This window comes from Neophocaena asiaeorientalis, unplaced genomic scaffold (genome assembly GCF_003031525.2).
Source record: "Neophocaena asiaeorientalis asiaeorientalis breed wild unplaced genomic scaffold, Neophocaena_asiaeorientalis_V1.1 scaffold275, whole genome shotgun sequence".
In the NCBI taxonomy this organism is placed as follows: domain Eukaryota; kingdom Metazoa; phylum Chordata; class Mammalia; order Artiodactyla; family Phocoenidae; genus Neophocaena; species Neophocaena asiaeorientalis.
The window spans coordinates 7,835,760-7,861,735 of NW_020173679.1; the positions used below are offsets into that span (position 1 = coordinate 7,835,760).

Sequence of the window (25,976 nt, forward strand, 5' to 3'; positions counted from 1 at the left end):
GGCCTGGCGGTGAGCGCACCCAAGGAACCTGGCCATCGTTTCACAAGCAGCGGGGTCACTGAAGGCTCTGAACCAGGGAGGGATGTGGTCACGGCTCTGTGTTCTGGGAGAACAACGTCAGGGAGCACGGAGGGCAGCTATGGGTGGGAGGCCGCGGAGGCAAAAAGCAGGGAGAGGCTACCGCACGGGGCCTCCAAAGGCGAGAGGGACTGAGTCCAGGACGGACCGTCTCAGGGGATCCGGACACAAGCAGCCGGTCTTCATGTAGGGTCAGGCCCTTTGGAACACAAAGTCCCCTCCAAGCCCTGAATGAACTTCTAGTTCCAGAGGAGGAGAGGAGAATTTTCTACTTCATAACCTTCCCCATGAACTGTTTACAAGTGCTTTCATGCCCATAATCTGATGTGACGCCCAGCGATTCTGTCAGGCACATGGGAAAGCACGAGCTCCTTCTGGAACGTCTACCTGGAACAGCCGCGTTCAGGCCACCCAGCTGCCTCCTCTCAAGGGACCGGCCACTGGGCAGGGGGCGGCGGGGGGTGGTGGTGGTGCGTGGGCCACTGTTTCCAGAACCATCAGTGGTGCAGGACACCACCAGTCTGTGGACTCAGACCAGGTGCCAGGACAGTGACCCAGAAGGCACCCACCCGAGGCACGCTGCTGCGACAAGGACCTGGGATCTGGAAGTGGATCTAAGAGAGAAGGTGAGGGAGGAAGAGCCACCACACTCCACACGCAGCCGGGCGCCTCACCTCCTCTGAGACGGACACCTGTGGCTCCAGCCATCCCCCTCCCCTGGGCCTGCAGGTACTGGCCACGTCCTGGCGCTTCATGACCAAAGGAGAACAGGAGAGGGGCGGTTCTTAAAGTCCTCGGCAGGACGTGAGCACGTGGGGAGGAGGGGCTGCTGGCATGCAGTCTGATCGGGGATCCAAGTGGCAAAGACCTCCAAGGGGGCGAGGCGGACACTCCCTCCTCCCTGAGCTGCTGAAGGGGGCTCTCAGGAGGCAGAGACGACGGTGATGAGAGAGCCTGGAAGAGCGTCTCTCCCTGGCCACCCGACCCTGCCCCGCCTGTGGATTCCACGTGAGTTTCCCAATGTGGCCCAGCCCGGGTCTCCTGCACAGACTGTGATCAACTAACTCCCTTGTTGAGCTTACAGTTTTTGAATAGGTAATACACGCACATGGTCTAAACATCACGCAGCACACGTCAGTCTACTGCAAAGAGGCTTCCTCCACCACCAAGAACCACTGTGTTAATAGTTTCTTCTTTACCCTGCAGAGAATTTTTATGCAAGTATGAGGGCAACACACATGGGCATTATTTTCCTTCTCTTTCCCCCCATTTCTCATTCTTCTTTTTTGCTAAAGCTGCATAATATTCCATTAAACCAATTCCCTAATGATGGACATTTAGACGATCCCAGTCTTTTCCTATTTCACACAATGCTGCCATCAGTGAGCGTGTACATATGGCGTCTCATGTGCATGTACAAGTCCATCTGTAAACGTGAACTCCCAGGAGGCTGGGCCACAGCAGTCTGAGATAGCCTGCCAAACTGTCCTCCACGGGGGCTGAACCAGTTCATTCCCACATGTTTCCTCAGAGCCACCCCAACATAATGGGTTAAGCACACGCACAGATTTCTGCCAGTACTAGAGCAAAGCAATAGTACCTCCCTCTAGCTTTAATTTGCATTTACCTTATTACAAGTGAGGACTGAGCAATCTTTTCATCTGCACCTCTTTTTTGGTATACTATATGTTCCCTACTTTTCTACTCAATTTCTTTATTAAATTTCCTCCCTCAATTCATGGAAACTTCTTATACAACAGGGAAATTCACCCTCTGTCTGTGAAAGGAGTTGTAAAAATTCTTCCTAGTATAGTTTTCTTTTGACTCTGCTTACGGTCTGCTTTTTGTGGCACAGAGTGTTTTCATGTTTATGTAAACTTATCGATCTATTCTTTAATGGGTTCTGGGGTTTGGGTCACGGTGAGCCAAGACTCCCCACTCCTCTCCAGGGTTGCACAGTGACACTCAGGGTTCACGTCTACACACTGTCTCCAGAAGGGAGCTCTGCTGCTTTGACCTGCAGTGAACACCCCCATCCGATGCGGAGCGACATAGAGAAGCGACCGCTGATTGTGAAATGGAAAACTCTGAGACCACTGAGGTAGACCTTTCACTGTGACCCTGAGAAGCCAGGAGGCTCCAGGTCCCAAGCAGGCACCTCTCTCGGCTCAGCCTGCTCTGCTCTGACTGCCTTGATTCCAACATCTGGTGCAAGTTCATTTTTAGGAGGAAAAAGCAGAGACAGAGTAACCTTGCCACTTTTCTAAAGAGTCGCTGTGGATTGAAGCCCCACGCTGTTCCGTGGGGCTTCAATCCACACCCAGAACGTCCATCTGTGCTGCAAAAATCCCCAGAGAAAGTATTCAAAATGGGCACATGTCCAGAAAGTTCTACTCACCAGTGACTTCTCAAATACCCACTAAATATCTTACAGGAAAACAGTTGCAACTGGGCTGAAAACTGGACCAGAACCCAAAGTTTGCTGCATCCTTCTTCTTTCCTGCAAACACACAGTGCATGCCTTGAGAAGTGCAGCCTCTCGTTCCGGGTAACAGAGCCGAGGCTGAGCAGATGCTGGCAGGTCAGGGGTCCAAGAACCAGGACCCCTCCTACCACTGCTGCCCCCTCTCCGGAGCCTGACCTCCTCAAGCACCAAGAGACACCTGTGGCTCCCTGCCAGCCGCACCTTCACCCCCGCACTACTCCTTGTTTCTGCCGTGCTCACGTTAAGAACGTTTTATTGCCCCCTGGTTTTCATTATTAATGAAAAGGGACCAGAATGATCTTTCCTAAAGTTCAGAGAGTCTATAAAGACAAGAAGCTGAAATGCCATTTTACTCGTTTTGGAGATGTGTGATACAATCCTGTCTTGTGGCAAAATGAAAAAAGAGAAAAACTAAGATGGAGATAACCCTTATCCATGGCACGCCTTTCAAGGGGTACAGACCAGGGCAACTGAGAAAGCACTCGGCATGACCCCAAACTAGCTCAGACCCCAGCCACGACCACCTGGAGCCCTCCCCGCTGCCCACCCTGGGGCCAATTTTTTCTAAGCCCAGTGCAGACCCCCAATGAGGGAACCCAGGGCACCTCGGAGCTACAGCCTCTTGTCACTATGCTCCTGAATGTCCAGAAAATACAGTCAAGGGCAGAAAACAGGGCCAGTCGCTCTTCTGCTCCAGCTCAAAAGTAAGGGAAGTGGAATGAATGAGCTTTTCCAAAGCTTCAGAGCCTCTAGCCTGACAAAGACGCCCACCTGCAGACAAGGCAGACTGGGGGCCAAGCTGGCAAGAGGCCTGGTTCCACACCACCACCAGATGGTCCCAAAGACAGTTTTCTCTTCTCATCAAGCACAGACCATTTGACTGAAGGCGGCAGAGCTTTTGCTAGATTTAAAGAACCCAGGGACAGTGAACATTAATACATCAGTCATAACAGGTGTCTGTCAGCAAGTTTCTCAGAGACACCAGCATAGTAAAAATGAAAAGACTCAATAATTTTGACATTCTTAGGACAACAAGAGAAAAGGAAGAACTTGAGTGAACTTTGGGAGGTGTACGGGCAGAGAAAAATGACTTAGAATACACAGAGAAGGGTTTAAGTAAAAAAGCCTGCCTTGAAATTGTGACATACAGAATGCGTTGCCTTGGGTGCCTGCCTACATTTTTCCACAGGCTTAGGAACAACAAGGTAAATAAACAAGTTTGTGAACTCACACCATTTACCCAGGCCTACCTGTCAGCATCACTGCATGAAGAGAATCAGTAATCTCACTCACAGGACAGCTTTTTTGACTTCTCTTGTGTTGCTAATAATTGTGGCAATTCAGTGCCCAGAATAATCTCTCTACATCTTGTCACTTGCCTATCTCGATGAGGTAGAAAAGAAAGACAACTCAAGTTTCATCAGATTTATCAAGGGTCTTAAAAGATTTTCTAGCCCAAATCTCTCAATGGACAGATGCAGAACAAAGACTCTGAGATATTATGTATATGCCTGTAAGGTAACAGGTAGTTCATGACAAATTAGAACCTGGGTCTTCTGAATCCCAAACTAGCACACTTTCCACTGTTACACATTTATCATCAAAGGACCTTTAAATGGTAGAGCTCTATTGAAGTACCACTCTCTATACTTCTGGCCACTTAAATAAAAATTTACTGAAATCCCCAAAAAATAAAAAACAAAAGAAGAAGATGAAGAACCCAGGGACAATGATATTTTTTACTGTCATTCAGATTCCAATTGTCTCCAGCACTCGCCCAAAGGGCTTGACCCGCCAACTCGTCGAAAGGCCCAGCACTTTACCAGCACCTCACGGCTGGCCTCTCCTGAGGATGAACAGGCAGTCGACTGTGGCAGCATTTCTCATCCTGCAGAGCTGCACATTTCTGGGACTGCCTTCATGTCTGAGGCTGCAACGAGGTCAGAGGTCAGACTACTGTAGGGAGAAGAACGTCAGGTTCCTTGGAACTCAACGCCTTCCTTGCCCTCTCAAGGACTCCATCAACTAGCCTGACCTCTGACAGTGTCCACAGGGCCTGCCTGCCCAAAAGGCTAGGGCTTCCGGTGAATCCATGGTATATGGCAGCCGCCTCAGGGGCAGGAAAGCTGAACCCTAGGGCTCCCTAACCCTTCACTGAACACCAACTAAACCAACATTACTCAGTTCCTTTATTTGTATCTCAACCTACCAAGAGAGTCTCACCTAGCAGGCGAGAACAGACACCACCAAATAAGGACACACATGTGGAGCAGGAATCGCGCACACAACACGGCATGAAACCACTGACTCAGGGACTCTCAGACACCAAGGAAATCCCACAATCCAGTAAAGAGTCATCAACAAAAGAGAGCTGAAAGCCGTCATGAAATCATCCTGCTGAGACAATCCGGATCCTGACAACAGGGAGATGCTATCAAGTCCCAGGGGAGGCTGGCAGCCTGAGCGCAGGGCAGGGCAGTGGCAGGCACTGGGCAAGCCTAGCTGCGTTCCCCTCCAGGCTCTTCAAGGCTGGAGCCGTGACTCCACACAGTAGTAGCTTCTCAAATCATCCCATCAGCTTTGTTCGCAAGGCACGCTGAAAACTGAATGATAAGACAGGCTCATCCACAGTGAGGTACTGGAATAAAGCCAGTCCACCAGATCAGTGCTTGTTACAGGAAAGGACTGCCAGGCTAAATGCACAGGGAGACTGGTGCCCAGCTGAAAGGTACCACAGGCTGAGCTGTGGATGGCTGGCAGCGGCCAGAAAGACAAACCGACCCAGAGCACAGCAACTAGTAACAGAGCAGCTCTGCTCTGAACAGAAGCACCTGGGCAGCCTGGAAGGCAAAGGCACCACAGCAGCTCAACAGAAGTCACATTTGAAAACCCAAGGCCTGTCTTCACATGAACGTCCTGTGAAAGACGATCTTTTCCACTTCTCATGGGCTGCAATGCTATCAGCAGTGTCATCTTTAGGCAGGAAGGACACTGAGAGGCATATCCATATCCTCACTCACAGACTAAAAAATATGAGCTCTAATGAAACTGTAAGAATTCAGAAGAGTCCAGAAATGGACCCATGCTTGTGTGGTCAACTGATTTTTGACAAAGAAGCCAAGGCAGTTCTATGAGAAAAGGATAATCTTCACAACGATTGTGCTGGGACAACTGGATATCTGTAAGGGGGTAAAAAATGAACCTTGACCCTTTCCTTACACCATACATAAAATTTAACTCAAAATAGACCAAACACCTAAACAAAAAAGAAAAAACTGTAAGAAAACAGAAAACACAGAAGAAAATCTTTGCAACCCTGGGGTAGGCAAACATATCCTAAGATACAAAAAGCATGAACCAGGGACTTCTCTGGCAGTCCAGTGGCTAAGACTTCACCTTCCAATGCAGGGGGTGCAGGTTCGATCCCTGGTTGGGAGCTAAGATCCCACATGCCCCCCAGCCAAAAAACCAAAACATAAAACAGAAGCAATATTGTAACAAATTCAATAAAGACCTTAAAAAAATGGTCCACATCAAAAAATCTTTTAAAAACAAAACAAAAACAACCAAAAAAAGCATGAACCATAAAAGGAAAAAAAAATGATAAAATGGACATCATCAAAATTTTAAGCTTTTGCTTTTCAAAAGGCACTGTCAAGAAAACATCTCCATAGGCTGGGAGAAAACATCTATAAAACATATATCTGATAAAGGACCTGTAACCAGAATATATAAAGACCTTTCACAACATAATAATGAAAAGACAAACAAGGTGATTTTTAAAAGTGACACTTCACAAAAGTACATGAATGGCCAATAAACACATGAAAATATGCTTGACATCACTAGTCATTAGAGAAACACAAATTAAAAGTACAATGAGATTCTATTACCTACACATTAGACTGGTTAAACTTAAAAAACTGAGAATAACAAATGTTGACAAGGATGTGGAGCTACTGAAATTCTCACACATTGCCGACAGGAATGTAGAATGGCACAACCAGGAGACTTCCCTGGTAGTCCAGTGGTTAAGACTCCGCGCTTCCACTGCAGGGGGCGAGGGTTCGATCCCTGGTTGGGGAACTGGGATCCCGCATGCCTCGTGGCACAGCCAAAAAATAAAAATAAAATTTTTTTAAAGAATAATGTAGAAAAAAAGTTAAAAAAAAAATGAAATGCCACAACCATTTTGGAAAATAGGTTTACAATATCTTACAAAGTTAAACATACACCTAACATGTGACTAAGGCATTCCACTCTCAAGTATTTACCTAAAAGAAAGGAAATATCTATGCATACAAAGACTTCTTATACATGAATGTCATAGAAGCATTATTCATAATAACCCCAAACTGGAAACAACCCAAACAGCCACCAATGGTCAATGGATAAACAAATTGTGAAATAACCATACATCAGAGTCACGGGAGTTAGCAAACTCTGCCCAGTTGGCCAAGTCCCACCTCATCCTGCTTTTTTTTCAGCTGTGAGCTCAGAATGGTTTTCATATTTTTAAAGGATGGGGGGGCGGGGGGGGGATATATGTGACAGAAATGTGTAGTTCACAAAGTCTAAAATATTTTCTACCTGGATCAATCTCAAAAGCATTACGTTAAGATACAAAAGAATATGTGCTGTATGATTCCATTCACATGAAATTTTAGTCTTTCGTTATAGTACGTGAAACTATAGTATTGGTTACACGAGTTGAGTTACAGTATGTACAACTCATCAAAGTGTACACTTAAAATGGATTAATCTTATTGTGTATAAATTATACTTCAAAAAAGCTGATTAGAGGGCTTCCCTGGTGGTGCAGTGGTTAAGAATCCTCCTACCAATGCAGGGGTCACGGGTTCAAGCCCTGGTCTGGGAAGATCCCACATGCCGCGGAGCAACTAAGCCCGTGCACCACAGCTACTGAGCCTGTGCTCTAGAGCCTGCGAGCCACAACTACTGAGCCCATGTGCCACAGCTACTGAAGCCCACGCACCTAGAGCCCGTGCTCCGCAACAAAAGAAGCCACTGCAATGAGAAGCCCGCGCACTGCAATGAAGAGTAGCCCCCGCTCGCTGCAACTTGAGAAAGCCTGCGTGCAGCAACGAAGACCCAAAAATAAACTAAATTTTAAAGAAAAGCTGATAAGAAAAAATATTAAGAAGCCAGAAATATAGAACTGCCACATGAGCTAGCAATCGCACTCCTAGATGGCTACCCAGGAGGAATGAGAACGTACGTCCACACACTTGCCCACACACACCCTCAGCAGCATGAGTCCTGTGGCCAAAACTGGAAACAACCTAAACGTCCACCAGCTGGTGAACTGACAGACAAAATGTGGCCCATCCATACCATAGAATACTAGTCAACAATAAAAAGGAAGGAAGTAGTGCTACATGATACAACATGGAGAACCTCAAAAACATGCTAAGTGAAAGAAGGAAGCTACAAGGGATCACATACTGTATGATTCCATTTACCTGAAATGCCCAGCAAAGGTAAATTTACAGTGGTGGAAAGTAGCTTAGTGGTTGCCTGGAGATGAGGTAAGATTAACAGTAAATGAGCACAAAGGATCTTATTTGGAGAATGAAAGTGCTCTAAAACTAATAGATGAGTGCATCGTTCAGTAAAGTTATTAAAAATCATTTGATTGGACACTTGAAATGGGCAGGTTTTATAGTGTGTAAAATATACTTCAATAGCTTAAAAATTTTGTTTAAATAAGGCTAGAAACAGACCCATGTATATATAAACAATTGCATTTTGATAAAGGGACACATAACTCACTGGGGACAGGATAATCTTTTGAACATCTGGTGGTGGCACAAGGGGACAGCCATTAGGGAAAAATGAACCTTGACCTTCACATTATACCACACACAAAAGTTAACTGACAGTGAATCACAGATCTCAACGTAAAAGCTAACACTATAAAACTTCAAGAAGAAAACACAGGGGAAAATCTCTCCAACCTTGGGGTAAGCAAAGGCTTCACAGGTAGGACACAAAAACCATGAATTGTTAAAAAAAAAAAAAAAAAGATAAATGGATGTCATCAATTTTTAAATCTTTTGTTTTTCAAAAGGCAACGTAAAGCAAACGAAAAAGCTAGCCACAGACTGGGAGGAAATACTAACCATGCATACACCTGACAAAGAACTTGAATCTAGAATATATAAGAACTCTTCCAACTCAATAATAAGAAGATAATTTAAAAAGGACAAAGACTGGAACAGACACTTCACAAAAGAAGATATGTAAATGGGCAATAAGCACATAAAAAGATACTCAACACTATTAGTCTTCACAGAAATGTAAACTCAAATGACTGAGTCTCCACTACACACACATTAAAGCTGCTAAAATTAAAAAGACTGAGAATACCAACCGTTAGAGAGGATATGCAGCAACCAGAACTCGGACGCTGCTGATGGGAATGTAAAATGGTACGACCACTTTGAAAAACAGGTTGGCAGTTTCTTATAAGGTGAAACTTACACTTAACCTCTGACCTAGCAATTCCACTCCTAGACATTTATGCAAGAGAAATAAAAACAGACACAGACTTGTACACAAATGTTTAAAAGAGCTTTATTCATAACAGCTCAATACTGGAAACAGCCCAAAGCCAGACGCCCATCAACTGGTAAATGGATAACAAACCACAGTGCATCCTAACCATGGAATACAGCTCTGTGACAAAAAGGAGGCAACTTCTGATACGCACAACTTGGATGGAGCTCAAAAACATGATGCTGAGCGAAAGAAACCAGGCGTGAGAGGGGACATACTGTACCATTCATGCAAAACCCTACGAAAGATAAGTCTGAATGGGCAGCAACAGAAAGCAGACCAGGAGTTGCCCCAGCGTCAGGGCGGGTTGGCACTGGATGGGAACAGGTCATGGGGAATCTTCTAGGGTGCCAGAAGTGTTCTACAATGATGATGGCTACAGGGCAGTGTACACTTGTTAAAACTCAAATTGTACAACTAAAATGGATGCATTACTTTATGTAAACTATACCTCAGTAAAGCTGTTTTTTGTTGTTTTTTTTTAAGTCTGTTCAGATTTTTTTTTTAAAAAAAAGATAGAGAGCTAAGAGAAGTCAGCAGTGATCGAGAGCAGTACCCAGCAGGGTGGGTTCTAAGCTCTCTCTCTGCTCAGTTAAGCAGCTGAGACCAAGGGAAGAAGCAAGAGGTAAGATTTCTAATTCAACTTTTTAAAGGTACCCTGTATTATGTGATAGTTACAAAAGAATGTAATATTTAGATACGTTACGAAAGATGATAATAAGATGTAATCCTAAACCCACCTACTTTACCGGTTAAAACTTTCCAAATACCATGGAAACTAGCCACATCTTCCTCTTCACACAGAGGTAATCGTTATCCTGAATTTAGTGTGAATTCCAACTCAAACTTTCTATGGGGTTAAAAGCTGGGAACGGGCTTCCCTGGTGGCGCAGTAGTTGAGGGTCCGCCTGCCAATGCAGGGGACACGGGTTCGTGCCCCGGTCCGGGAGGATCCCACATGCCGTGGAGCAGCTGGGCCCATGGGCCATGGCCGCTGGGCCTGCGCGTCCGGAGCCTGTGCTCCGCAACGGGAGAGGCCACAGCAGTGAGAGGCCCGCATACCGCAAAAAAGAAAAAGCTGGGAACATGCCCACCAGAACAAGGACTGCATTTCTCAGCCTTCTTGCTGACAGGTATGGCCGCGTGGTTGAGTTCCAGCCAATGGGGAGAAAGGGGAAGGGATGTGGGCGGTTTCCAGGAGGTGTCCTTAGAAGGTGACTTGCCCTTTCCCTTCCTTCTCCCTGTTCTTGCTTGTTGGACAGCAGAGAGGACAGCTGGTGCTGGAGCTGTCACACTGGAACACAAGCTGGATGCCAGCCAGGTGTGAGGGATGCATGGGTCCCTGAGGACCACAGGGCCAGTACGGCAGCCTGGACTGACTATGTTTACTTAGAAAAAGAGTCCTTTGTTTTGTTTAAACCACTGTTACTTGTTGCAGAATCTTATACAACCAACACAGGCTGCACTGTCAGCACAGCCATGATCCTAGCTACCACCAACACCAAAGGCTCTTTCAATGGTCTAAGAAATCTAAGGTAAGGATGTTTCCACTCAGACTGTAATGCCTGCACTCTTCAATATCCACACACGGCATTTATTCGGCAGCCACAAGGCATCACACTGGGCATTCCACAAAGCAAACAAAACGGACAGGTGCTGGCCCTTGATGAGCTGCTATTCCAAACCAGTCATATGGACAAAAGAAGAAAAGTACCATTGCCTCAAAATTAGAGAAATGTTTCCTTCATATACAAACCAGTAACTTTTATGTAGCAAAAAGTGAGATTTGTGTGCTAAACCGACAGAGAAATGGAAGAGAGAGAGAGAGAGAGGGAGGGAGGGAGGGAGGGACAGAGTCTTCCCCGTTCAGTTCTTGGTGGGAACAGAGAGGCTGTTCACAGTGCCACCTCCGTTCACACTCACCTCCAGAGTCACTTACACCCTCCCCACCCCCAGCTTCTCGGTGTCTCCATGGACCTGCTTCCTCCAGAAGGCCTGGCCTGAGATCAGCACACTGGGGGTTCCTTTGTTCTTAACTCCCGAAAGCTCTCACTATTCACACCATACAAGATGGCATGGGTTAGCTTTTGCTGTCCTACCCCAAGCATGGGGCTTCCCTCTACATTAAACCGGGGCTTCCTGAGGCAAGGCCTGTCCCCTACTTCTGCAGCCTGCTCCACACAGAGCACACAGGAGGCCTCACTGACTGGCTGCCTTGGCATCAACCCCAAGAGTTGATGGTATTACTCGGCAGCCTTGCAATTCTCAAGCACATGTCCACCATCATTTATTCATTCAACAAGTGTTTCTGGAAAACCTGCTAAGTCAGAACCTTGGGCCATAGATTTTAATAAAAGCCTCTGAGCTCAAGAAACTCACAGTTTAATAGGAAGTGAGTAAATATTTCAGTGTAGTGTGGTGGCGAGCAGGGGGCTGATCAAGGCAAGGGGAACCTCCATCCCAGTTGGAATGGAGGCATTTGAAAGGGAGTTATGGGCAGAGCATCTGGACCCCTGTCGCATCCAGCGCACACCCAGCATGTCTTCTCTAATTCCCCATGCAGCATCTGCTCTGATGGTACAAATAATTTTAATATTAGTCTAAGAATAATACAGTTAAATAGGTAATACAGCCTCAAAAATAATTACACAATGCATTTCAAAGTAAAAAAGCCATGTGAGGGCTTCCCTGGTGGCACAGTGGTTGAGAGTCCGCCTGCTGATGCAGGGGACGTGGGTTCGTGCCCCGGTCCGGGAGGATCCCACATGCCGTGGAGCGGCTGGGCCCGTGAGCCATGGCCACTGAGCCCGTGCTCCGCAACGGGAGAGGCCACAGCAGTGAGAGGCCCGCGTACCGCAAAAAAAAAAAAAGCCATGTGATTTTGACTGTCCTCCGTCAGGGAGATGACCTGGCGGCCAACTCCCCCGGGTCGTCTCTCCCGACACACCTATCCCATGTTGCAGCCGCTCTGACCATCACATGGTTTCACGTCCATGTGGCTTTGCCTTAGCTTGGATGCTCCGGTCCATCCCGTCTGGTCACTGTACCAATCATGCCCCAGGTCCAGTTAGGCGTCTCCTGCTCTCTGAGGTGCCCCTTCACCTTGTCTGTGCCACCATCCTGGGCTGACCTCATAGCACTGCTGTGTTCCCTTAACTGTCTTTCCTACTGGACAGGAGGGCTGGAGAGAGAGACCAGCCAGGCCTTAATCGTCCCATCCCAGGGGTCCGGCACAGTGCCTGGCACATAGCAGGTATTCAGTAATCAACGCTCCCTCAGGGACCTAAGACAATCAAGGGAAAGTTTATGTTACTAACCAGGGCCAGAAGAGAAACAAACTGAGAAAGAGCACACAACACTCTCCCAGGGTTTCTAATGAAATGTCAATGCCTTTCACCAACCTCAGACATGTACATCCTATTTTAAGAAGAGGCAACTGAAGCTGTAGGTCAGTCTTTGAAAAAGCCTGAATTGTTTACCAAAGACAGTGGCGGGGGGGAATATTTAAGCCTAAGAAAAATTATTATCATACAAAATTCACACTGGCCTTGCCTGTATTTCAAAGCTACCTTGCTTTCTTGTCTCTCTGGAAGGAAAGAAGAAAAGTCATCTTAGAATGAATGAATCAGTCAAGCACTTACAAGGACTTTAGTTCAGGACTGTGTTAGGCTCTGCACATAGACACGCACACTGATTCCTGCTTCAAAGTCGAACAAAAACAAACCAAAACGAGAAACAGAAGATGTCAAATTTCCTCTTGCATCCCGGCCTGACTTTTCCTGAGCTCTACCCGACTTTCTTTTAAGCCCTGACAACTCTGGTTTATTCTCACACCAAGTGACACCAAGCTTCCCCTGGTGTCAACCTCCTCCTACTTTCACAAAGCCTTCTCTGACTTCTCGAGCCTACATTAATTTTTCTCTTTTCTGTATTCCTGTGGAGTTTCTTGTCTGTATAATTAATTTTGGCATTAAATCACAATGTCTTATATTATTATCTTTTTCTTAAGAGTTTATCTTATCTCTCCCAGAGAGCCTGTAAGATTCTTAAAGATCATGTTTTGAATCTCTCATGATACTGTACTGAGCATATAGCAGGTTCTTAATAAACAGTGATGAACTGGTACCATTTCTGCTAGGTCTCCATGTTCTTTGCTGATGCTGGCATTCACTAACATCTCAAGGTCAACCACATTCACCAAAAAGCAGAGATATCATAAGAGGCACCGAGTGGGACACCTGCCACCAAGCAGGAGGGTGGGCAAGTCCAGAGGTGACGATCCCCGAGCAATGGCCTCCCAGGGGTGGTCTCGGAAAAGCCACCCTTCCTGGAGACATTAGCGTTTGGGGCCGAGCCCAGAGAATCCCATTTTCTAGGCTTGGGCTCAGAGATGGAATGTCCTTAAAAAGCCAAGAAATGGGAAGGAAAGGGCTGCCCGAGCTCCAGATGTAAAATCTGCAAGAACACACATCAATGGAGGCCATAAATCCCTCCCAGGACGCAGACAATGCCTCGGTGATAAGCATGCAGATTGCACACCTAGTTCAGAAACTCCCCTGAGTTTGCTTGTAATTAAGGGGGTTAGAAAGGTAAAAAAAAATATATAAACCCAATTAATCATTTAAATACTTAAAGTCAGATTTTTTCCTCACTCCAGGATTAGTATATTTCATAACGCCAGAAGCAGACAGCCCTGGTTTTTACTGGGGTTCATTTTAGAGCATGTTTAAACTAGTCAGATTGAGTGATGCTTCCAGCAACTAATCGCATGTCAAATAAAAGATATTTTATGTAATAAATTACCGCTACAAGTAATTCAAATGTCATTTATCAGTTTTATTATCAGTCAGGCAAAGTCTTGTTTCTCTATATTAATCAAAATCAAGCTTTTTTTTTTTTTTGGAGTAGTTTTGACACCTCTTGGCAAAAGTACAGAAGTGAAGAGGTAGAGTCAACCCCAAGCTGAGAGGAGCGGGGTAACGGTACAAGAAGAATGAAGCTCGAGGGTGACAACTAAAAAACTCCAGGTATTTAAAATTACCATTACCATTGTTTTTATACTAGCGTCAAAGCAGGAAGGAGTCTGTCTCTAAGAAGATATATTTTATTTTTAGGGCTGGGAGACTCTTAAAAATACTCCTACCTAAATACCTAAACGCGTAATGCTTCTTCTCAGAGAGATCTGGGCAGGAGAGTGATTTAAATGACTGACTCGCCCCTCCCAGACCCATTCTTCTGCCTCTTCAGAAAGACTAGCAGTTTAACCCTTTGTGCCCACTGAAAGCAGGCAAACGCATGATGCTTTAGGCCAACTCTGTGACCAACAGAACAATTTGTTCTGAGCAAGAAGTTTCCAAGTAGCGGAGAGACCTGTTTGGTATTAAGCCATGGAGGAAACAGCTGGAATAGAACAGATGTGCATTTTAGAAAATTCTGCACCCCAGCTGCCACTGCCCGTCCTCAACAAATCCCATCAAACCCTGGGCCCAAGGACACACCTGAAGAAAAAGTGTGGAGACTTAGCCTTTGTTTTAAAAGAAACACAGAGACTATGTTTAGTGACCCAAAGCAACACAATGGATCGAAAAGAATGTCAGCCAGGACTGAGAATGAGTCCCAGGCTGACAAATAGCTGCCACTGACTCAGCAGCCCCAGTACAAGGCTCATCACTGAGCACCGGTCTCAGAGGTCACACGACGCCAGTGGTTTGTTAGACAAGGCGACCACGGATAGATCAGCTTGAGTTCGTGCTACCTGGCCTCACCCATTCAGCCTTTTCCAGAGAGCAAAAGAAAGGTGATATCTAAACGAGACCTGTGACACACAAAGCATATTCTAACCTACTGCCTGGCCCCCGCGCTGTCTGTACGGAAGACTGCACTTCCCTAGCTGTGGGAAGGACAGCGAAATGGGGGCCGGAAGGCGGTTCCAGGCCACGTGGTGGGGATCAAAACAAGTCTGGCATTTTAAACTGCGCCTTTTAAAATCTGATATCTGACACTTTAAAAACATGTTTTGAAAAAAAGAAAACTTCCGAGATAGACCATTAAAATGAAGACAATTACAGAAAAGGCATTTTGAAAGACAGCAGATCCAAGGCTGAAGTCTTATGTTAAACACACAAAACTGAGCAATTTTCCATTGCTTTGGAGTCAATTTTAGCCTTTTTAGGTTTTTCATAAGTGACTTAAGGAAGGAGTTCTGCCTATATTTTGGAAGTGTACATTTATTACTAGCTTAAAGAAGCTTTATTGCTAAAAGTAGCTTTCATTTAAAAACAACAAAAACCTCTCATGGGTCATGTTCTCATGTAATAATTAAAAGCTGCATTCAAAAAGGACCTTCACATTTAATGTGAAATTCTCTAACAGATTGTCACTACATAAATATACATGGTATAGCCAGGACAAGGAAGGAAGGAAGGAAGAAAAGGAGGGTGGGGTGAGGAAGGCTAGCCTAAATCTACTAATATTAACTTTAAAAGATAAAATTAGGAGACAAGTTATTTCAGTGACCAAACAAGAAGGCACCCATAAATCAGATGTTTATGTTCTTATTAGTGAAACAGTAACATGCAAAAAGCATTGATATAAGAAAACGGAAACTGAACCAATAAATACTTTTACAGATTCCTGCTTGAAACCAAAATACTTGAAACAATACAACAAACTCATTTATTCTGGTACCTTGAGTCTTAAAACCTGTCACATACTTAAAAGTTCGTCTAGAAGAGGATTTGGGTGTGTCACAGTCTTTTGGAAAAACCCAAGAGCCATCTCCTACTCCCAGTCCCCCACCCCCACCCCGCCACGCCTGCTGACTCTGGGAGACGTGAAGCGCTGCCCTTTGGCCAGAGTCCTGAATCCCAGTCAAGGTTAAAGCCAGAGTTTGAGCGGGTGACTTACTATATGGCTGCGAAATGAGATGAGGGGGCTGGACAGGCACCACCTGTGTGGCTGGGCCCAAGGACGCAGGCTCATCGGCAGCCGTGCCCGACTGCTGGAAAGCCAAATCAATCTCTTCATCCGTCAGCCCTGGGGAAGAAGAGGACATAATTGCAGGTGAGTACCTTTTGCCACTGTCCATGGCTGTAACGAAATCATTTAAGACTTTAGAGTCACAGGATGCCTAGCATCCTAGTAAGTTGCTTCCCCGATTTCGGATTCTCTGGAACCTCTCTCAGCTGCAATTTAACCTTAAGCGACAGAATATTAGCCTCAACACTGCTTCCAAATGTGGCTCATTCAATTTCCTTAATTTATCCTTGAGTTTATTGCTGCTTTTGAAGTCTCTCCATACTGCAATTCTCCATTCTTCCCCGAAAACAGATACCATCAAACTGCAAATGTGGCTCATTTTAATCTGTAATGGTGTTAAAAAAAAAAAAAAAAAAAAGAGGGGAAAAAACTAACAATAATGCATGAAAACAGACAGGGAAACAAAAAACTAATTATTGGGTGAGACGACTAATTAGTCTAGATCGTTTCTGAAGACGGGAATAATTTGCTTTATTTTATGACAAATGCAGAAATAAAAAGAAAAATCAGGACTGACTGTGATTAGTATGAATGGGATATAGAATGTAAAGAAGAAAAGAAAACAAGAAAACAGATCAAAACAAGGCCAGGCCCAAACTTTCAGATGATTATTACTCTAGACTATCACAGGCTGCCTATATTGCCTTTGGCTAGTTTTTCTTTTTCCTTTTTTTTAAAAAATCCTCCCAACACTCTAAACCACAGTGCACTTGGGACATCAGGAAATTGCAGGGCGCCATCTGCAGTGGCTATGACATGTGGAGAGGCTTTGCCCAAGGAGGAATAAAAGGCAAGTGAAAAACCCAGGAAGACATTTCCAGTGGGCGCACAGCTGGAATATTTCAACAGGTCGGAGGCAGACCAGGGACGCCGGCTCTGGGGGAAGAGGACGAGGGCACTGACCAATCCAAAGCATCTGCACGAGGAGTGGCGCACAGGTGTGAGAGAGACCTCCCCACAGGGCAGCTCTGTGTCGCAGGGGAAGCAGCCGTGTACACAGAAATGCTCCAAGTGCTGCAACTGGGAGAAGCAGGTGTGAGGTCACTGCTAGTCTTTGCAAAAGAGCACTCTGTCCGGCCCGAGCTGTTCTGGGAATCCCAACATTCAGTCCAGCCACAACACAGAACTTTTAAACTAGAGCCGAGAGCTCGTCCACATCGGGCCGGCAGCTCTCCATCGGAGGTCCGCAGCATGGTCTATCTGTCCCTGGGGGAGGTGAAGTACAAGGAGGCTCTGAGGGCCAACATCTCCCGAAGCATGGTGCCTCTCGAGCTCTGTGCCAAGGGGCTAGCCGGCGGAGCCCATTAATGCTCTAAGCACAGCACTGCCCCACACTACGCTGGCATGTGAGTTGGCTGCAGCCGCCCCTCAAACTCTTCATGCCCCACCACAGTGGTCAAGGGAGAATTCCTGAACTATTCTAAATGGCCCTGGACCCTCTCTTCTCCTCTCTGCACCGAGCACTTGAGGTCCCTTCCCACTTAACACCGCATCCCTTTCCCTCTTTGCCCTCAGCACATGACAGAGCCCGCCAGTGGTGGGCAAGGCCACACCTCCGTGGAGACTCAGTGCTCCTGGGTCGTCCGAGCAAGCGCACCATCCTCTCAACAGACTGACGGGGCAGAGGAGAGGCTGGCAGGGGGCAAAGAGGATCATTTACTGGCGCTTGGCACCTTCAAATACAAGAGCTGAATTTGAATACGTGGGGCTAGCCAGGGGATGTTCCTCCTCCCTAAGCCCCCAGCTTGCTGCAAAAGGACCGCTTTACTGTGATGTCACCTCCCAAGGACAGGGGCAGGACAGACAGACGAGCCGGGCAAACACAGAGAACACACTTCGCTGAGCGAGCGCCTCCCAGGCTCCAGCCCGGGTACTGACTGCCAGTCACTCCTCGGTAGAAAGGGGAACCCCTTTCAGAGTTCTAGTAGGAAAGACACGATTTTAACCAGTCATAATCAGCCACGGAAGAAGACAGTGGCACATGCGGCGTCAGCACGAGCTACTGGTCACTGGTATACAATGGGACTTCATAAAGCTGGTGGTTCGTGTGCCTTGTCAGCCACTGGCTGCAAATGAGGATAATTTTCCCAAAAGGAGCATTCGGTTGCATTCTCATTTTCCCTTTTGGCTCTTTCAAATATAAACAAGTACCATAATGTTTAACGCTGGGGAAATATACAGCAAGTTACAGGCTGTGCTGCAGCCCTGAGAGCTGGAGCTGAGAGCTGGAGCTGGTTAAAGGGACAGGACTCCCTGACCACTGTCCTGCCCTCTGGCCCTGAGCTTTTACGAAGCCTATTTTCCTAATAAAACATATTCCTTGCACTATTGCAGCCAAGCCCACTAGTGAAGCCCCGGTTTAAAGGGCATCAGCACTTCCTTCCAAGCTCTTGTTTTATACAGACCTTATCATTTGATGCTCTAAATTTACATTGGCTGGAATTCTGATATCCCTAGTTCTCTGGAGAGTCAGGATTTTGATTTAGTTACAGAAAATGAATCACTTTTCTTCTTTTTTAAAAAAATAAGCATTTTAACGATCTCACTGAATAAGATAATTTCAGAGCTGGGCCATTATCCTAGCCATTGCCCTTATTTAACAGATTAAAAAACAAAAAAAAAACCACTGAGGGCTAAGGAGGGTGAAAACCATGCCTCAAATCATACTAGTAAAAGCCTGGTGATGCCAGATGAAACCCCAGCCCAGTGACTTCCCACTACAGCGCAGAGTTACAACACATCAAAATGATGCCTAAAGTCTTCAATCTTGTTAAAGAAAATATGAGGACTAATTTGTCTTCTCCCAGCCCCGCCCCCACCGGCACCCCATCCATAGGAAAGAGCCAGTGAATGCTGTTTTGGGGCTATCCCAAAACAACACAGGAACCTAACACCTGGGTCCTATTTGCAAATGACACCTGGACAACTTTTTGAACACTACCAGAGTGACAAGATAGAGCGACCTCATCTCCTTCTAATATTCTTATCAGATAAATCCAAAGGCCTCTCACAGACTGGTGCCTACGCTTCCCTTAGTGGCCTTTTCCTCTGGAGTGTCCCCAGCTTTGGGAAGATTGACTCTACAAGACTCAAGTGATTCATCTGGGACTCACAGAGCCTGAGGTGGGGTGGAGTGTCATTCCTCTCAGGTATCTACCACTCACCAGCTCCTGGCGCTGAAAGGACTCTGCCTTTAGGGATGGGGTACTGCCTTAGGGCCCACACATAAGACAGCCAGGTTCTCACCCACCCCCACTGAGATAAACAGTGGAGAACTTCGATTGAGACCTTGCAGAATCCAAAAGGTTAAAAGGAATAATAAAGGAAACTGCCGATTGTAAGTGAATTATATTTGGCTCTGAAAGCTGAGGCACAGGCTATATTGTAAAAGGCAGCTCTTCGCGTTGTTTACCATCACCCTGACTAATGCAGACCTTTTTTTTGTTTTTGTTTTAAATAATCTCATGCAAATTAGACACACATACTTCCTTCCAGTTGATTGCTATCTGCAATCTAACCACAGAGGGACTGAGCAAGGGCTGAGCAGAGAAGAGACAGGAGGAAAGGGTGTCACTGTCCTGTGGCAGGCAAACCTCCTCCCCTCCCATCCCTGACTCACATGTCCTTTAGCTGCTGCCTTTGGAAGAATGAGCCCATTTTAATAAAGCCTAAAATTTTCTTTTAGCACTAGCACTTTGCATTTAGATGTTCTCTCAGTAACTTCACCTCTGCTACTTGGTGATTCCAGGAGCTACCAGCCCCTCCCCCAGCCTGTGACACTGACAATTAAACTATGTTATTGATAGAGAGCAAAACTAAGGAAGTCCTGCTCAGTTATTCCATCCACTCACTAGCTTTACTCAAGAGGAGGAGAAACAGAAGAGGGGACTTGTCCGAGGTGAGCAGACGGAGCAGGACGCCTGCCTCTATCATTTCACCTTTAAGACCATAGCTGCCTGATCTGCAAAGCTGCGCTCAATTCAAAGCGAGCCGTGAAGACAAAGGACGGACTGCTAGTTCCCTCGGTTCTCTGGAATCTACTTCTCCAAACAGTTCCCTTTCCCAGGAGACTGCCCCTGTGTAGATGCTGGGCCAAGGACTTCTCTTCCATCACTTTCTCCAGGGTGGGATTCTTTTAAAAGAACAGAAACAAGAGAGCTACATTCTATTGATTAATAAAGCCCCGTGTTACTGCTGCAGCAGCTGAAGTCAACGGCCTCCGGGCTGCCACACCTGCTTATTTTTATCCTTCAGAAGATAAACAAAATTGTTTAAAGATTTCTATTAAAATGCAAACAGAACCAAACCAGTTGACTGTGTAAGCTGCAGCCAACTGGCTCACAGTGCCGCTGGGTCCTTTCCCACCACTCAGCTCAGACAAACCGGCACTGGGGAGGGCTGACTTTTTTCTGTGGGACTGGCGGTTCAAGGGCTTCTCAGAATAAGGAGCCTCAACTCTCTCCCCAGTGACCGCTGGGCACTGCCCCAGGGCCTGGTTCCATGCAGGGGGAGAAGAAAGAGAGGTGACAGCAGACAGCAGTGTTCTCTGTATCCCTCAGGTCAAACAACCACCAGGACAGCAGGGTTAGGAATAGTTTGGATATAAGCAAGGTGATGAACGCCTGACAGCACCTTCCGGCCCAGTCCGAGTATTATAATAAAAATATGGAGTCTGACGGGGACTAGGGAACAGGGCCAGAGGGCCAGTGGCAACAGGCAGCAGTTATGGGCTGGCCACTCGGCCGTCTTCCTCCCCCGCCCCGTCGCAGTTCCTCTATTTACAGGACTTGGGAGATTCATCTGGGACGCAGGGAGACTGAGCACGGGTCACCTCTCTCGGAACACAGCTAGTTATCTACCCAGGCACTCTGGGAGGAGATGAGGCAGAGAAGACAGCTGGCTAAAAATACTCCCCAAATTAAAAGAAAAATCAACTCTCTCAGAAAAGGTTAGGGGAGGAGAAAGGGAAAAAGTATTTTTATTTTATTTTATTAACATTTTGTTGGAACAGTGGAGTACAATAAGGACTCTCAGAGCCTCTAAAAGTCGTTGGATGACCTGTAGACCCCTATTTCCCAGTGCCTTGTATAAAATTGAATTTTTTAAACATAAATTACACGTAATGACGACACTGTAAAAACTAACAGTAATGGAAAGCTGTGCTGTATTTCATTAGCCTGTATTATTCCGTGCCACCTGATCCAGCCGGGCCTTGTTTATGAGTTAGTGTGTTAGCAGATGCCGATGGAAGCATTTGCTTCGACCTTGCTCTTCTCATTGGGGCATGAAATTACGACGGCAGCACCTTGATATTACAGCCATAAATACAGTAAACTGCAAATTTAAGCCAACGGCTCCTATTGTCTCTGAACATAAAGCTGATCGGTATTTATTTAAAAGGAGAACAAAAAAAATATTATATATCACCTTGTTTATGAGGCCTCCCCCACCCACTTTCTTATCCCCTCCCCCCAAAAAATATTAAGCAAATAAGCCAAATGCTTTCTTCTCTTCTGACTGACTATTCCCAAGCAGCAAAAACAGTTTTTGAGAAAACTAGTTCCAAATATCATCACCCTGAATCGGTTTTTATAAAAATTGATCTGATGGTGGGGCCTGGTTCCCACCATCTTGATGTTGATATGTAAATTCAAGAACAAGACTTGACACTCTCCCCTCTCCTTAAATAAGGAAGCTCAAACAACAGGAGAAAAAGTTGCAGATGATGCCCTGAAACAGAATGTCCTCTCAGTATCCTTCTAAAAATCGTTAGATAGAAATGCTATTTCAAAAAGCAGCGGGGACTTCCCTGGTGGCACAGTGGTTAAGAGTCCGCCTGCCAACGCAGGGGACACGGGTTCGAGCCCTGGTCCGGAAGATCCCGCATGCCGCGGAGCAACTAAACCCATCCTCACAACTGCTGAAGCCCGTTCTCCGCAACAAGAGAAGCCACCGCAATGAGAAGCCTGCAAATGGCAACGAAGCGTAGACCCCCGCTGGCCGCAACTAGAGAGAGCCCGCGTGCAGCAACGAAGACCCAACGCAGCCAATAAATAAATAATTTTTAAAAGGCAGCAAAACACTGCCTCCTGCCACCTAAGGAAAGAAAGATATCTGATCAAGAATATAATTCTCATCTCAACACAGAGAGCCGGGAACCTCTCATTAAAACTTGCACCAATCCCTCCTTATCCCAGGGGACCATAAAGACACTATATCCTTTAAACACATTAAATGTGCAAGAAAAATAAACACAAAGACAAAAGGACACTGGATATCACCCAGCCACGTGGAGTATAAATCACCAAGTAAAAAGCCAGAGCAAAATGTACTGCACTGCTAGCTCAGAGACTGAGCAACCAGCCAGGTTTGGTCCACCATCAGTCTAAAAGAGAAGGCAGCTCTGCTTTCCTAATGTCAGTGGGAGAGGACCTCTGTGCCGCTCAGAGAGGCAGAAGAGAGATGTAAACTCTCAGCCAAGTCCAAGTTCGCAGGTTTCAAAGGGTTAGTGGTGAAAACGGCAGAATATGAGCAGGCAAGCTCCGCAGCCACTGCCAGTGAAGCGTGCAGAAGGACGATTTTAGCAGAGAACTAGATGCAAGTTCTAGGGAGCAGTTTTATTCCAAATCAGACAGGATGGGGTCACAGAAGCCAGGGCCCGGTACTATCAATGACATGGCCAAATCAACCAAGATCAAAAGTTTTTGCACATTTACTTCCAATACGTTACTCTACAAGGTAGACGGACTCCCTTGGAGCCCTAAATTATTTCAGCCACACTCATTCAGCTTAGCTCCTTCCGCATAAGGAGGAAACTTCCCTATAAAATTTATTGAGCTTCTCTGGGGAGTAGTATAACTGGTGAACAAGACAGAAGTGAGCTGCCCCTCTGTGTAACACAAATTGAGATCTCTCATGTGAAAGACTGGGAGGGTTTCCAATCAGCATCTGTGATGTCTATTTTTACATCTATAGTCTAAAGGTCTATTTTTTTTCTTTTAATCCCTCTCTGCTAAATTAAAAACAAAAACAAAGAGGAGTTGCTCCTCATATTTGATCATCAATTCCAAGGCACGACAAACATTGCTGCCGGCTGTCCCGGACAGCAGCGTCTAACCCTGCAGGGTCCTTGGCAACAGGCGGGGAAGTCAGCCCTTCCCACAGTGCAGTGAACAAGCCCTAGGGAAAGGAACTGTGTCTTAAAGACTGAGGAGTAGGATAATCAGGAATCACTGCTACTTGAATGCCAAAGGCCAGGAAAGCCAAACGTATGGTTGTACATATGTGGGAAAGCCAAGTAAATATATACCTTTAACTATACTTGAAACTTGCTCCTTTTAGAAGAGGCAGTGAAGTTTTTTTAAAGAAAAAGAAAAATTCACCTTTGACAACCAAAGTAATTCAGATCTGAAAGAAAAGTTGAAGCTCATCTAGTCTATCTCCTGTTCTTTTTGTTTTCCTTTCCTTCTGTTTTACAGATCAAGATAAGAGAACATGGAGAGGGGCAGTGACTTTACTCACAGGCATGGTGAGCCCAGGGGCAGAACCAGACTCCCAACACAGCGCTCTTTTTACTGCTCTGGAGGGATCACGGGAGGGTGGCCTGACACGCCTGCTCCCCACTCTGCTATCTGACACAGCACATTTTAAATAAGCAAACTCTTAGAACCAACCACCTCAAAGACAAGGAAAAACGAAAAGGACATATGGAACATGGGGAAAACTAGGTGAAGGGTACATGGGACCTCTGTGTTAAATAAAAGAATCTATGTATGCACACACACAAACACATCTATGTAGTTGTGTGTACATGCATAAAATAAAGACAGACAAGAAACAGGTAATGCTGGTCCCAGATGGAGAGGAGACTGGTAGCTGGGGACACAGACTGAAGGCAGACTTTTCACTGTATATTCTTAGGAACTGTGTCCCATGTGAACATATTTCTGATTCAAAAGAATAAATTAATTTTTAAGAACAAAGAAAATAAGTGGAAGGAGAAAAAAAACCTTAATCGTGAACAAAATCACTTAGAATGGTTATCCCCATTTTCTGGAAGAGAAAAACCAAGACAGAAATAGGTGCAGAGATGTACCCAGGAGCTGGGATTAGAATGACATCCGCAGTATGTAATTTCTTGCTTAACCCACTGTGGCTGTACCACCAGCAGCCAAGTACAAGGTGGCTTTTTTTTTTTTTTTAATTGTGTTTTTAAAAGGCAGGCATCTGTTCTATTTTGACACATCCTGGCTGCCCAAATGTTTCTTTCAGCTCTAAATATTTGCTTCACCAATGGAAATGTTTCCATCACTGCAACAAAACAAACATTTGCTTTGGGATGGTAGGGACAGCCATACGCCGTTTCATATGTTACTTGAAACAGCCTGATTTGGGAAACAACCCTACTGTAGGATGCAAACCTAGGTGGAGATTTTTGTTCTTTAAAGAAAACCCCATCACAAGAGTTCCATGAACCAAGGTACACACTTTGTCACTTAGCTGAATGCTACAAAAGTCCAATGTTCGTATGGGGTTTTCTTTTATATCTTGAATCTTAAACATATGATCAGAAGGTTTGTTATTTGGCATTCAACTTACTTCTTGAAGTTCTAAATTACCGTGCAGCTATCAGATTTTTTTTTTAAGTCCTCATATTAATCTGATATGAACACATTAAAACATATTATGTTCTAATAGGTCAATACATTATTTTGTCACCGCCTATTTGTGTAGCTCCAATGAATCTGGTATTGGTTGCTATTGTCAACATTATTAGTGTAGAGATAAATATTAAGTACTCAACCACATCTATAAATATTTGAGTGCTTATTTTGCTAGGCAATGTGAGAGAGCCAAGACCTCATCTTCCCGACCTGTTAAATGGCAGCTTCCCTCTTCCCCCCCAATTTCTCCCATTGGATGAGTACTTGTCTATCTTCTAAGTACAATATAACACATGTAATATTATGATATGCAGACATATGATATATAATACACAGATATATCTATCTATTGATAAAAATAGCACATCAACTACAGAAAACATGGAAAATAAAGGAAAGCATATAGAAAAGTTAAAAATCACTCATATTTCCACTCTCCAACCATAATAATAGCCAAAATTGACTAAAACCAAGTGTCAAAGAGTTTTAGGAGCTTTTCATTTTTTTTTCGCTGTGCCGTGCAGCTTGCAGGAACTTAGTTTTGCGACCAGGGATTGAACCCGGGCCGCGACAGTGAAACCATCCTGAGTCCTAACCACAGGATAGGGAATTCCTGAGGAGCTTTTTACATTTTTAACTCTTTGAATCCCAACACTACCCTTTGCAGGGCCATGGAGATGCTTGTACAACTCCAGGCCCCACATCACTGTGTTTGTGGCATCGTGGACCCATGCAGCTCATAACCCAAGTGGCCACAAGTGGCAACAGTGCTTTATTCTCCCCACCTTGCAGATGGGGAAGCGAGGCGCAAGGACAGTAAAGCCACTCCCCGAAGGTCCTGGTGCCGTGGGCAGAGAGCAGGCTTCAGAGCCCAAGTTCTTCCTCACAACTCCACACAACTCAAGAGGAAACAGTCCCAATCTCTGTTTCAGTTGAAAGGAACACTGATATCCCTGACCTCTAGCATATCACTCACATGTATTGGTCAAGTTATTAAGACTGAATTTTTTTCAAATTAAAAATGATTTTTTGCCTGAGAATACCCAAAGCTGGCGAGGGTGCTGTGGAAGAGCAAACTGAGCAGTTTCTAGAAGACAATTCGGCACTCGATCTCAAGAGTATTTAAAAATGTT

The 25,976-nt window shown here is 45.5% G+C and overlaps 1 protein-coding gene across 1 annotated transcript in view; it reads right to left on the reverse strand.

Annotated features, from left to right (window-relative positions):
* The window catches only part of PEX14 (peroxisomal biogenesis factor 14), a 136,300-nt gene that overhangs the window by 11,960 nt on the left and 98,364 nt on the right, over positions 1–25,976 (reverse strand). The window contains exon 4 of the mRNA XM_024749816.1: positions 16,049–16,177. Coding sequence (XP_024605584.1) covers positions 16,049–16,177 — 129 coding nt within the window. The remainder of the gene's footprint in view (positions 1–16,048; positions 16,178–25,976) is intronic.